Source organism: Thalassophryne amazonica, chromosome 5 (assembly GCF_902500255.1).
Source record: "Thalassophryne amazonica chromosome 5, fThaAma1.1, whole genome shotgun sequence".
Classification (NCBI taxonomy): domain Eukaryota; kingdom Metazoa; phylum Chordata; class Actinopteri; order Batrachoidiformes; family Batrachoididae; genus Thalassophryne; species Thalassophryne amazonica.
This window is the reverse complement of record NC_047107.1, coordinates 56,942,813-56,957,771: the sequence shown is the minus strand read 5'-3', so window position 1 is coordinate 56,957,771 and position 14,959 is coordinate 56,942,813. Positions and strand designations below refer to the sequence as shown.

The window sequence follows — 14,959 nt, the reverse complement described above, 5'->3', positions numbered from 1 at the left end:
AAATCACACTATTAGCCTCTTAAGTAAAAGATGGCGCTGCATCAAATTAAAAGCCGAGGAAAAATCAGCGAACAAAAGTGAACATAGGCCTTGAGGTTTTTCCAAATGTCTGTAGAGGCAATTAAGGATAAAAAGCTTGGCATCCTCTACAGCTTACCTGCCTGATAAGCAAACTGGAGTGGGTTGATGCTCCCCTCCATATTTGAAATAATCTATCCTTTCATAATTTTCTCGAAGACTTCATACCACAGTGACGTAAGGCTACTGGTCTAAAATCATTGAGCTGTTTGGGGAATGAGTTTTTTGCGACAGGGATATGATTGACGATATCCATAAGTCAGGTACTTGGCACAGCTAAGTGACCTCTGAAAAGGAGGACACTGGTGGAGGAGATTAACATTGAAAGGCATTTGAACCCATGGTACCATTTTTTTTCGACTCCTCATGTTGCCACTCTCTGTAATCAAGGCACTCTATTTTTGGGGTCGCTGGCTCGGACCCTCACACTGAAAATGTCTGTCATGCTCATTTCTGATAAAGTGGCCCTATAGTGATAAATTTGAAGTTAGTTTGAAGTTGTTACCCCCACGAGCTGATATAGCAGATTTTTGGTGCCCCTTGATTAGGTCTGGCAGGGATACCCCACCACCAAAAACTTATGTCATTGATCATTTTTAATACACTTTATTATCCTTATTACATTTTGACTTGCTTTTCTTTGTTATCCTGCCCTGAGGACCACACCCACCAGCAGGGGACCGGCAGACTTCCATTTCTTTGTCAAAGTACATAGATCCTTGCTGTACACAACAGATTGTTACCTTTTGAGCTAGGCTGACCCCTCTGGGCCCCCAATCTACACGTAGAGCGGAGAGCGGGCAGGGATCAAACTGTGTTTTTTTTTTTATAAAAAAAACAGACAAACACAGTGCTTTGCTTTAAATGCACAGTATTTCAGATGATCACTGTGGACCGTTTTTTTTCCTAAAAGGCTTTAATTCACTCTTGTGTGTCGTGTTGGAAAGCTGTAGCTATTATGCTAATTTTCATAGTGCTTATGCATGCTCTAGTTTCTTCTGTTTGTTTTTTCTGGGATGCTACCGCGCCCACACACAGGCCTGGCTATGTACTACAACATTAAACGAAGCTTCGAAGCACAGAATTTGCTTTGAACATTTTTGTTATCGAATTATTCGAGGTTACTCGACTAATCGTTTCAGCCCTAGTTTGAAGGGGCCTTTAGCATTGTTCAACCTGTACAGCACGTTGTAATTTTTTGCCTTGAAAATGCTCTGTGATTGGTCTTCACATCTGAATACTGTGTTTTCTTATGATTCAAGTAACTGTGTTATTACAGTATTCTGGATATAGCTGAACAGACTTGTAATCTGGGCCTCCCTGTTGGAATGGTGATGTTGATGTTGCGGGTCGTGTTCATGTATTGATAGTGACCGTGACGAGGGGAGCTGAAGGAAAAATGCAGTCTGTTGAAGGAGAATCATGAGTGTTATGTCATAGCATCGACAGGAAGGAGAGAATGAGTTGCAGAGTGGTGAGGCGATAAATTATCAGTCAGGAAGTCAGGAATAAATGGCGCTGTGTTTCAGATGTGCAAAGCGGGAAAAACAGGTGAGGTAAATGAGTGTATTCAGTGGCTGTTCTCTGTGTGTGTGTGTGTGTGTGTGTGTGCGCGCGCGGGTGAGTGAGTCAGACAGACAGACACTCTTAAAGCCCTGAAAATGAGAGCTCATCAATTCAGCAAATAGTGTTGTGCAGAACGGGTCTTGCTCTCCCTCGTTTTGCACCCACCCACTTCTCACTGTTTGCCACAATCCCCTTACAAATTGTGATACATGGAAAATTCATTATGCCCTTGGAGGTACTCCGACTATTGGCAGACTGAAGTGCAGCATGCTACCCAAGCACCCATAGCTTAATAGATGCAGTTGTACTCTCTTCATGAAAGTCATGGTCTCCCTGCACCCACACCACAAAGGTCATATGAGTAATTATGAGACATTTTTTTTGTTTCTCTATCTGTGAGAAAACAACCCTCACAACAAAAAGTCTTACCCGTACTGCAACAGGATACTTTTTTCAGCCATATGGAAAGTGTGGCTTGTGAATGCGTATACAAAAGTTTGGATAAAATCACCAGTTAGAGGTTCAGGTATCTGTGATTGCTATTGTCTTGGATCAAGACTAATATCTGACTTGACCCTCAGACGTGTATCTGTATGGATTGAAAGTGTTGAACTTGTAGTAGCAGTGCTGTGCAAAATTCAGAATTTTAGAACTATAATTCTGCATCCTGCTTGCTACCTCAATTCAGAATTCATCTCAGCTCATGAATTTAATGGAAACCAATAGGGCTGCACGATAATGGGAAAATTGCCGTTGTGATTTTTTTTGTGCCCATAGCGATATATATATTGCGATATATCTTTGTTTCCAGAAATTGCCCTCAATCCACACGCATCCCATGAAAATGCTGTAGTACATATGCCGGTACATTTGTAGTAACTATTGCATGCTGATAATTTTGAAAATGGCTGACTTCTTTGTCATTGTCACCTTGGGATTTGCAGCATGGCATGCTGGTTGAAATTTACCATTGTAGATGAGGGTCCGCATCACAAATCCTGTGTTTAAGAAAAAATAAAATAAAAAAATTAATTGGTCTGTGCTGACCCAGCAGGTCTGTGAAAAATCTATGTACATTTGGTGGCCTAATCTGTAACAGAGAGCAAACAATATTTTAAGTGTAACAAGTGTGAAACAAGTTTTATGTTTACAGTCATGGTTTGTTTCATTTGCATTTGTGGACCTGTTGAATGAAACAGTTTTTTCAAGAGATGGTCAGGGAACCATTTTTATTAGATTTTAGGTGGTGATCCAGATTCTCTGCTAATTTTCCTTTCTTACCTTTACTTACCATTCTTGATGTATCTGCCTTCTGACATCATGATGTAGGTATAATCTTAACACACTGTTTCATTAGTGTTTGCCTGGACATGATCGATGAGAGAACCATATTCAGTCATTTGTTCCAACAATTCCACTGTTATAGGGCTAAAACTATTGACTTTTTTTTTTAAAACAATGATTGATAAATTAATAATTCAGTCAGTAAAATGAAAAAAAGTCAAAATCTAATGTCACTGACTATTCCAACTTGATATCTTCAACTTTTTTTTAAACTTAAAAAAATGGACCATTTGTGTTCAGTTAAGGATTTGTTTCCTCATTCTGAAAAGGCCATGGCGGTTGCCTGGATTGCAACAACTACAGGGGTATATGCGCAACTTTCTTTGCTGTGAAATGTACTTGCCAAGGATTATTCATTACAAGGTTCAATTCCAGTTACTTGTCACTCAAGATCAAAGCAGTCTGACTTCACACACACGACACAGCCATTGGCTAGATCCTAAAAAAGGACAATGCTACATGGATTTTTTTTTTTCTTTTTTAAAAATTAGTTGAGTAATGATTTTCTTTTTTCTTGTGGTCCCAAATGTGAGCAAGGTGTCCAATGTCATACATACTTTCTAAATAAATACTTAATTGTTGTTTTAAATTGCAATTTGATCAGTATCAGTGAGTAAAATAGGCCTTGTCCAAATCATGAACAAGTACAAAAAAGAAGCAAGAAAAGAAGCAAAACTGATCTAAGATTCTAATTTCAACTTCTTTTTTTCCTTGCGTTCCCCTCTAAACAGCTGTGTGAGTGTGGAACCAGCTGCATATCTTCCTCGCAGACTGTAATTACCGTAATTTACGCGAGTGGCTGTATGCCCAACGGTTGGCTTCACTAAAGTAAATACGGGAGCGCTACGCCCAACCACAATGACCAATGAGCGCACTTGTAAATTCACTTCCGGTTTCATGCGGGGTAAAAGGGCGTCTATTTTTTTCACCGGACTGCGGGAGGATTCACAGCTCGGGGAGGGGCTGTGATTAAAGCAGTTCTGTTGGCTCATCACACACAGGGAACTGTGTCAAAACAAATACCATTTTACAGGCAACAAGCAGCATTTTTGTTCATAAAAACTGTTTTGTCATCATTAACAGGCTTCCGATCAAAATACTTATGAAATTTGTCTACTTTCATCCATTGCGGTGTTTTTTTCACAGTAATTAAAGACGGCGCCGTTAAATGTGTCAAACATACGCTGCCTTTCACGCCGCGTATATAAAAAAGTGGTGTAAAAATGTCGTTTAGATACACAAACGTGTCAAATACACGGTCACAGGTGGGCCAAATAAGGTAAGACTTTATATTTATATGCCCAACGGTTAGGCAAATAGCTTTTGCCAATTTTACGGTAACTGCATCAAAACTAACATAGTTATCACATTAAAAACGAGTCACCATGGCACAAATTAATATAGCATTGACCTGGATCTGGATGACAGAATTTTTAACTTAATATTTTCTGCTATTGATGTTTTCAATTTTGACTGTAGGACTAGAGTTGCAACAGTTAATCGATAATCAATTATTAATCAAATATAACATCAGTACACCACTATTTTCATATGATTAATCATTTTTGAGTTGTTAAAGAAAATGACCTAATTCTCTGATTTCCGCGTCTTACCTGTGAAAACTGATTTATCTTTGGGTTGTGGACAAAACAAGGCATCACCTTGGACTCTGGAAACATTGATCAACATTTTCACCATTTTCTGACATTTTATGGACCCAAACAACTAATCAGTTAATCGGCGATTTGTTTCTTGATTAATCAGCTATGAAAATAAGTGTTATTCAGTCCTAATTCAGACTAAGGGATTTGCCTCTGTATGATAGGCAGAAGGCCACAGGTGCGAAACTACGGTAAGTCGAGCGTTTGCCAACATTTTCAAAAGCGGCTTCACATAAGAGCTTTCTGAAGCAGCAGAAATCTGAGCAGGAGGGAAGGTTGGTTTTGTCGTTACTGACCACACTTGATGATGCATTTTTAAAAAACAAGCCAATCACCCAAAAAGACAACAAATAAGACATTCACACCAGCAATGGCATCCAATATTGGATGAAAGAAAAACATTTTTCCATCTTGTTGTCCTCTTTTCTTGCTGTCTGTGGCTTCTCTCTCCATGTTGCTTGTTCTGTGCCGCTGACTTTTGCTGTTTGATTGTTCTTCATGGCAAGTGTTGTGGCAGGTGCTCTGAGTGATATGAACTGCACTGAGCATCTCCCTGGTTACTGGAGGATGAGCTGGGAGCTTTGGTACAAGAAGAAAAGATTCTAAGATGTGCTTCCGCTTAGTTTTCCCACTGATTCATTTGAGAGTTTCTGGAAAGTTATGAAGTAAGAAAATGAAAAGGTAACATTGGAGTAATGCCTTTTTTCTGTTGTAAAGTGTTGAGGGCAGGGGTGATGGCCAAGTGGTTAGTGCCCTTGAATTCAGTGCAGAAGGTTCCTGGTTCAAACCCCACCCCTGCCACATTTCTCCATGTAATGTGGAGTTGCATCAGAAAGGGCATCTGGTGTAATACCTGTGCCAATTCAACATGTAGATCCACTTTAGATTTGCTGTGGCGACCCTGAGTGCAAACAAGGGAGCATTCAAAGGGACTTACTTTTAGTCAACACATGCATTTTCAGAATATTGGCAAAATTGTTAATTGGCAAGTTGTGATGTTAGTGGCCTGAATGATCACTTGTCCTACTTGGTCAATAAAATCTCATGACTGTCCTGCACTCATCAGCTGAACTGAGTAATTTGTGAAGGAGGTTGCATTCTGTGCTGAAGCCTTGCCACGAGGCGGAAAGTAGCTATTGTCATGGCGTGTCTGTTTGTGAGTCAGAATATCTTTAAAGCACAAAGCACAGTTTCAGTCATAGCTGATAAACTCAGTGGTCCATCGTCTAGTAATACAGGTCATGTCGAAATCACAGGTTGAAGGTCAGAGCCATCTGGGAGGTTGTCTGCTGTTTGCGGTGATATCTTCAAAATACAAAGACCAGTTTCAGTCAAACTTGGTGAATAAAACTGGAACTGTTCTCTCTCAGGTCATATCAAGGTCATAGTTTAAAGGCTAAGTCAGAGGTCATTGGTGAATGTCTACACCAATATCTTCAGAACGCAAAGAAAAAATTCAGTAAGTATTGGTGGATAAACTCCGTGTACAGTGTTCTTGCAACACTGGTCATGTCAAGGTCATACATCTAAGGTCAAATCAGAGGTCATTGCCTCAAATACATTAATGAACATATTTCAGGAACTACATTAAACACTGAAACAAGGCTTCATGTGTCAACATCTGTTCCCCTGGGTCTCACAAATGTGTCTGATGTCTTCTTTAAATGATTCAGTTGATGCTGTCAAGCAAAGTCAAAATGTTAGCTGGCAGCATTGACACACTGCAACCAGCTGGGTGCCTTATTTCTAATAGAAATTCTGTTCATGTGGATCAGCATTTTGATCTTAACAATTGAAATGTTAAGAAGAAAAAAGTCTCACAAACAGAAACATTGATATTTTATTTATGTTTCTCGTTACAGAAATATCAAGACATGGACCAAGATAATCAGAGCCAAAGTCAGACACAGTCAGCCAGCGCAGGTGGAGCAGCAGAAGCTTCAACGGCAGTGCCAGCTGTACCACCTGTGCCACCTGCTGTAAATCCAGCTACCAGTCCTAATGCTGCCCAGCTTGCTGCACCTGCCAGGCCTCGCCGACCTCAGAGAAGCACCAGAGTAGAGGGATCTGTAGACATCTCTGAGACCAAAGCCAAACCCACTCCAGTTGACAGCCAGGAAGAGTGCATTCCTGATGGTGCTATGCCGAGCCGTCATAAGGCCCCACGCCCTGCAGCAGTCAGACCATTGGGAGAGCATGCCATACCTACCATAAAAACTGGCATCAAAGGCTCAGGTTACCATCCAGTCAGGGCTGCTTCAGTCCCTCAAGCAGCCACCAGTGAGCCTTTGCCTCCTCACCTAAATCCCCATGCACAGAGGGCCCTCTCTGTGGTGGGCACAGCTGACACTCAGCCTCAGACTGTGGAAGACTTCAGGCAAGTTTCCTTATCTGGCTGTCCAGTCATTTATTACATTTTTCGCTTTGCTGCCATTGCATTTATTTAAATAAAAAATAAAAAATGGACATTGTCAGCTTTTTACCTCAGTGTTGATGTTCCTGGTTTTTGTGGTGTGTCTCAAATTTGTCAGGGTTTCCGTGAACATTGTGACACTGTTTCAATGACAAAGCAACTGAACATACAGTAGTGTTCAGAATAATAGTAGTACTATGTGACTAAAAAGATTAATCCAGGTTTTGAGTATATTTCTTATTGTTACATGGGAAATAAGGTACCGGTAGATTCAGTAGATTCTCACAAATCCAACAAGACCAAGCATTCATGATATGCACACTCTTAAGGCTATGAAATTGGGCTATTAGTAAAAAAAAGTAGAAAAGGGGGTGTTCACAATAATAGTAGTGTGGCATTGAGTCAGTAAGTTCGTCAATTTTGTGGAACAAACAGGTGTGAATCAGGTGTCCCCTATTTAAGGAACATGAACATGCTTTTCTCTTTGAAAGCCTGAGGAAAATGGGACGTTCCAAACATTGTTCAGAAGAACAGCGTAGTTTGATTAAAAAGTTGGTTGGAGAGGGGAAAACATATATGCAGGTGCAAACAATTATAGGCTGTTCATCTACAATGATTTCCAATGCTTTGAAATGGAAAAAAAAAAAAAAAAAAAAACAGACGCATGGAAGAAAACGGAAAACAACCATAAAAATGGATACAAGAATAACCAGAATGGCAAAGGCTCGCTCATTGATCAGCTCCAGGATGATCAAAGACAGTCTGTAGTTACCTGTAAGTGCTGTGACAGTTAGAAGACGTCTGTGTGAAGCTAATTTATTAGCGAGAATCCCCCGCAAAGTCCCCCTGTTAAATAAAAGACATGTGCAGAAGAGGTTACAATTTGCCAAAGAACACATCAACTGGCCTAAAGAGAAATAGAGGAATATTTTGTGGACTGATGAAAGTAAAATTGTTCTTTTTGGGTCCAAGTGCCGCAGACAGTTTGAGATGACCCCCGACCTCTGAATTCAAGCCACAGTTCACAGTGAAGACAGTGAAGCATGGTGGTGCAAGCATCATGATATGGGCATGTTTCTCCTACTATGGTGTTGGGCCTATATGTCGCATACCAGGTATCATGGATCAGTTTGGATATGTCAAAATACTTGAAGAGGTCATGTTGCCTTATGCTGAAGAGGACATGCCCTTGAAATGGGTGTTTCAACAAGACAATGACCCCAAGCACACTAGTAAACGAGCAAAATCCTGGTTCCAAACCAACAAAATTAATGTTTTGGAGTGGCCTGCCCAATCACTGGACCTAAATCCAATTGAGAACTTGTGGGGTGACATCAAAAAGCTGTTTCTGAAGCAAAACCAAGAAATGTGAATGAATTGTGGAATGTTGTTAAAGAATTTTGGAGTGGAATAACAGCTGAAAGGTGCCACAAGTTGGTTGACTCCATGCCTCGCAGATGTGAAGAAATCATGAAAAACTGTGGTTATACAACTAAATACTAGTTTAGTGATTCACTTTGAGTTTGTAGCGTCAACAGCAGATGCTACTATTATTGTGAACACCCCCTTTTCTACTTTTTTTTTACTAATAGCCCAATTTCATAGCCTTAAGAGTGTACATATCATGAATGCTTGGTCTTGTTGGATTTGTGAGAATCTACTGAATCTACTGGTACCTCATTTCCAATGTAACAATAAGAAATATACTCAAAACCTGGATTAATCTTTTTAGTCACATAGCACTACTATTATTCTGAACACTACTGTAGCTCTTCTGATTTAGTTAGTTGAAAAGCTGAGTGAATCTAAAATTTTTTTAAATCAAAAACCATTTAACCACTGCAATTTTAAAAAATCTAAAAGTATTGTTTTAAATATATATTCTTAGTGCCACTTCCTTATATATGTGTTAATGGTGTCACATGGCTCACACATTCACGCTCGTATTCACATGAATAATTTAAAGTTTGTTATTCTCTTTAAATACATGAAAAATCTGGTTGGGATTTGGTATTTGTATGGACCATGCATCTTGATTTATTTGACGTTCCGATTTGTGCCAATCCTTTGGTGGCGAGGAAGATGGTTTCTTAATTGATTCTCAGATCTGGAGATGACTGAACAGGCCCAGACTTGATGCGCACAGTTTCTGATGCTGTGGGAAGCTTCTGCCGGTCAGGATCTTGCTGTTTCTCTTTCTCCTTTTCTTCTTTGTGTTCATCTGCGTTTATTCAAAGACTTCCATTCCCGTACGGATCATCACTCGCCAGCTGGCTCGGCTCCTCTCTTGTTCTGTCCAAGTCTTCCATTCGATGGAGCAGCGCTTGAGGTTGTGCTTCAGGAAGTCCCTGTAGCATTTCTTCCACCCTCCACTGGACTGTTTTCCTTTGTTCAATTGGGAGTAGGAGATCTGCTTGGGAAGTCGGCTGTTATCCACCCTAACTGTGTGACCCATACACTGAAGCTGGTTCTTGATGATGACACACGCGATACTCTGGATCTTTGCTTCAGCCAGGGTGCTCAAGTTTGTATGTTGGCTAGTGGAATCGCTCGAGGGCCTTCAGGTGGTGGCGGTAGGTGGTCCAGGTCTCAGATCTGTACAGCAGGATTGCCATAATAGCAACTTTGTAGATGAGGATTTTCGTCTCGTGTTTAAGGTTTCTGACTTCCCAGAATATCGTGTGTTGCTTTTAAACTAGTTGCATTTTTACACATGGTGAAACTAAATGGGTTAAGTTTTGTTAACATAGAACATTTAACTGAATGTACTGAACTTAAACGTCTTTGGTCATACAACTTAACCTGTTAAGTTTCACCTTTTGAAAAACTTCTTTAAGGCAACAGTTTAACAGATTTTGTAAATAAAATCAAGTAGGATAAAAGTTCACCTAGTGCTGGGCGGTATGACCAAAAATGTATATCACGGTATTTTTCTAAATTATATCGGTTTCACGGTATTTGACAGTATTTTTTCTTTTCAAGCACAACTGGGTGTTTGCCTTATTTTCTAATGATTTAGAGAATAATTACTGCAATAAAATGGCTTGGAATGGCGTATTCTACTGTTATGAGGAGTGAATATTGTAGAAAAATGAATGTCCACACTAGTATTAATGAAGAGGAATCAGAATGCTTGATTGTTGTAGTCAAAATACAGACCTTTTTATTATGCAAGTTTTCCAACTTCCAACATCTTTTGAAAACAATGTAAACTATGTAAACTATATGACTCATGTAACTCCAAAGTAACTTAGTAACTCCAAAGTAACTGAAGTAAAACTTCTTTATTCCCTGAACATTCAGTAAGGAATCATCCATAAATAAATAACATAACAGAAAAGGTGTGCAGCTTGCTTTAACTTTACCTGCAGATGAGGAAGACGAAGCTCGTAGTTTACATTCCTGATATTCCAGACATGTTTGCGGCTGAGGTGGTGGAGTAAATTGATCGTGTTTCCTCCTGCTGCTACAACTTTAGCGTGACAGCATTTGCATAGTATTGTAGTTTGGTCACCGTCGGACTTTTTAAACCCAAAGTACTTCCAAACAACGGACACAGCTCCTCGTTTCGGTACAAGTTCTTCTTTCAGTTTCTCGTTCTGGTTGTTCAGTTTCAGAAGTTTCCCCCTGTTTTGCCATTATGCTCACTGCTAAACATCCATTCACTCTACATGGGCTGTACTCATGCTGCTTGTTTGGTGCAACCGCTAAACTGTCCCCACTCAAACAATGCCCTGCGGGCACGGCGTTCCGCCGCTCTGCGCAACGCACTCACCGGTATGGAGTTATTTCTAAAATTCATATCGTAGAAAAAAAAAACACCGGTATTCGGTATGAATCAGTATACCGCCCAGCACTAAGTTCACCTTCTTTTTACAAAGATATGGTACCAGTTACTGAGGTTCTCTTCCACATGACAGTCTACTTGCTTGCTCTCTGTATCAAGGATTGTATGAGAAAATATATAAGAAATGTTGCATAACTGCCTTTGTCAGCAGGGTGCACATTATTACTTGGAATGTGGGTTCAGCCATGCCACCTGATGACATCACTTCCTTGCTGGGGCTAAATGTGGGAGATGGAAATACAGACATGTACATCATTGGGTAAGTGCTTTGCAGTGGCAGCAGTTTCTTTTGCATAAAAGCTGAATGTCTTATCTTCTCTGTCCCACATTGACAGTGCTGAGTATCTTTAATGAGCAGTCTCAGCTCTGAGCCAGAGTGCTGTCACACTGTCTCTCCACTGCTATGATTATCTTATGTTTAATAGCCCCCCATTTTCACGATCAAAGCTCTTGCATCTCTGTCTGCTGTGACATTTTTGACCCTTGTGCACTGTTGTGTGTGACTGTTCTTCCAGGCTGCAGGAAGTGAACTCTATGATTAACAAAAGGCTGAAAGACGCCCTCTTCACAGACCAATGGAGTGAGGTTTGCATGGAGAGGCTCAGCCCCTTCGGTTATGTGCTGGTCAGTAACAGATTTAAAACAAAACACACAAACAAAAATGCATACATAGCCAAGATTTTGTGTGCTAAAAATGTTAAACCGCTTATCTTCAAATGCATGCAATGAAATCTGATAGGATCTGTTCTTCCTGTTGGTGATTTGGCACATTTTGCTTGTAGATTGATGGATGGATAGATTAGGTGATCATTTGTAGCAGGAATATAATGTCAGTCTATTTGCTACGTTCTGCTGCCTGCTTAGTTTACAGTAGTGTTCCAAATAATAGTAGTGCTATGTGACTAAAAGATTAATCCAGGTTTTGAGTATATTTCTTATTGTTACATGGGAACCAAGGTGCCAGTAGATTCAGTAGATTCTCACAAATCCAACAAGACCAAGCATTCATGATATGCACACTCTTAAGGCTATGAAATTGGTCTATTAGTAAAAAAAAAAAAAGTAGAAAAGGGGGGTGTTCACAATAATAGTAGTGTGGCATTCAGTCAGTGAGTTTGTCAGTTTTGTGAACAAACAGGTGTGAATCAGGTGTCCCCTATGTAAGGATGAAGCCAGCACCTGTTGAACATGCTTTTCTCTTTGAAAGCCTGAGGAAACTGGGACGTTCAAGACATTGTTCAGAAGAACAGCGTAGTTTGATTAAAAAGTTGATTGGAGAGGGGAAAACATATATGCAGGTGCAAAAAATTATAGGCTGTTCATCTACAGTGATCTCCAATGCTTTAAAAATGGACAAAAAAACCAGAGACGCGTGGAAGAAAACTGAAAACAACCATCAAAATGGATAGAAGAATAACCAGAATGGCAAAGGCTCACCCATTGATCAGCTCCAGGATGATCAAAGACAGTCTGGAGTTACCTGTAAGTGCTGTGACAGTTAAAAGACGCCTGTGTGAAGCTAATTTATTTGCAAGAATCCCCCGCAAAGTCCCTCTGTTAAGTAAAAGATATGTGCAGAAGAGGTTACAATTTGCCATAGAACACATCAGCTGGCCTCAAGAGAAATTGAGGAATATTTTGTGGACTGATGAGAGTAAAACTGTTCTTTTTGGGTCCAAGTGCCGCAGACAGTTTGTGAGACGACCCCCAAACTCTGAATTCAAGCCACAGTTCACAGTGAAGATAGTGAAGCATGATGGTGCAAGCATATGATATGGGCATGTTTCTCCTACTATGGTGTTGGGCCTATATATGCATACCAGGTATCATGGATCAGTTTGGATATGTCAAAATACTTGAAGAGGTCATGTTGCCTTAGCTGAAGAGGACCTGCCCTTGAAATGGGTGTTTCAACAAGACAATGACCCCAAGCACACTAGTAAACGAGCAAAATCCTGGGTTCCAAACCAACAAAATTAATGCCTCGAGATGTGAAGAAATCATGAAAAACTGTGGTTAAACAACTAAGTACTAGTTTAGTGATTCACAGGATTGCTAAAAAAAAAGCAGTTTGAACATAATAGTTTTGAGTTTGTAGCGTCAACAGCAGATCTACTATTATTCTGAACACCCCCTTTTCTACGTTTTTTTTTTTTTTTTTACTATAGCCCAATTTCATAGCCTTAAGATGTGTGCATATCATGAATGCTTGGTCTTGTTGGATTTGTGAGAATCTATTGAATCTACTAGTACCTCGTTTCCCATGTAACAATAAGAAATATACTCAAAATCTGGATTAATCTTTTAGTCACATAGCACTACTATTATTCTGAACACTACTGTATAATGTGAAGTCAAACCCTCACTATCTCTACCCGACTATTTTTTTTAATGGAATAGTATAATAATCTCAAATGTATTAGATGAATTAACTGTAATGATCGTGTTAAATCGAAGGCAGTAAACATTTAAATAGTTTATTACTACACATAGATGCAACAGCACACTGTACCAGCACATGTTCCTAGACCTGACCTTATTGATGTTTTGAGATAAATGTGCGTATTTGAGATAAAGGAAATGTATTTTACTGTCAAGGCTGGGCTTTCACACCCAAACAACCAATGAAATAACTAAGAAAAGACTGCTCCTACCCCTCCAAAAAAGTAGAAAGAAACATTAAATGTATATTACCTTATAATAATTAATTGTAAAAAATAACAGTACAACAAAACCAGATGAAATAATGACGTGTATTTTCATACAAGACAATCCATGAAAAAAGATGATTCTCATGATCACAGGACAAAAATCTTGGTTTTTATGACCGGACAGTCCATCAAACTGAGTTAACAGGCAAGTATTTATGTACAGTGTTGCCACAGTTACTTTGAAAAAGTAATCCAATTACTGATTGCTGATTACTCCTTGAAAAAGTAACTTAGTTACTTTACTGATTACTCAATTGTAAAAGTAACTAAGTTAGATTACTAGTTACTTATTTAGTTACTTTCCCCAGCTGCCGACAACAACCCACGTCAACATGACAATGATACCTGTTTTGCCAAAACTCACTTTATAGTCACCCTTTCTTGACTTCAATGAAAACAAATACTTGTTTTATAAAAAGTAAAATAAAGACCTCTTTCTTGACCTCATATTTAACTGTTGACAGCACTGTAACAGTAAAACTTGCAATTTCAAACCTACATTGTTTATAAATGTAACTATTAAATTCTAACATTTTTCTAACATTTAAATTCTCTAAACATTTTACTTGTCGAAATTATTATTATTTTAAGCAGTATTAGTAGTTGTAGTAAAAAACGGCTTCAAAACTGGACCTTTAATCTAGGGGTGTTGTGAGGGGGGCACATCCTTGCCCCACGCCCCCATTCCATCTGGATTCGCCCCTGCTTTGGCGTTTGAGCACAAAGAATGGATAACATTTATTTATGCAGAAACAGGACCAGATTTACAGGTAAGAAAGTTTTATTGCGTTTTCACATCATGTGGTCCTCAGAAAGAGAGTTTAGGTGCATTTGAGTGGAAAACAGTTTAGTTGTTGACGCGTCGCCGAGGATCAGCTGTTTTTAACGTGCAGATACGGAGCGGCTCAGCTCAGAATTCTAAATAAAGGAGGGGAAAAAGTATAAAAATGTCTTTGTTAAAGCTCAGTGCAGGTGTGCTGATCACCCGCGCTTTAAGAGGTGAGGACGAGTCGAGCAGCTGCAAAAAAACGCGGATGAAAAGCTCACAGCTTGCTTAAAGTGGGCAGTTCAGTTGAACCCCAACCTCCTGCCCACAGACCAAGTTTAATGCTGCTATCGACCCACAATGAAAAATAATAGTAACGCACAGTGACATGGAGAAGTAACTTTAATCTGATTACTGATTTGGAAAGATTAACGCGTTAGATTACTCGTTACTAAAAAAAAGTGGTCAGATTAGAGTAACGTGTTACTAAGTAACGCGTTACCGGCATCACTGTTTATGTAGTAATTGAGAGAATGCTGAAAGTATGTGAAGTTTGGCCAAGAAGAAATTTCC

The 14,959-nt window shown here is 39.5% G+C and overlaps 1 protein-coding gene across 1 annotated transcript in view; it reads left to right on the top strand.

Annotated features, from left to right (window-relative positions):
- inpp5jb (inositol polyphosphate-5-phosphatase Jb) overlaps positions 1-14,959 on the top strand; it is a 103,892-nt gene that overhangs the window by 39,346 nt on the left and 49,587 nt on the right. The window contains exons 2-4 of the mRNA XM_034170343.1: positions 6,512-7,026; positions 11,061-11,168; positions 11,425-11,533. Of these exons, the coding sequence (XP_034026234.1) occupies positions 6,524-7,026; positions 11,061-11,168; positions 11,425-11,533 (720 nt within the window). The 5' untranslated portion in view covers positions 6,512-6,523. The remainder of the gene's footprint in view (positions 1-6,511; positions 7,027-11,060; positions 11,169-11,424; positions 11,534-14,959) is intronic.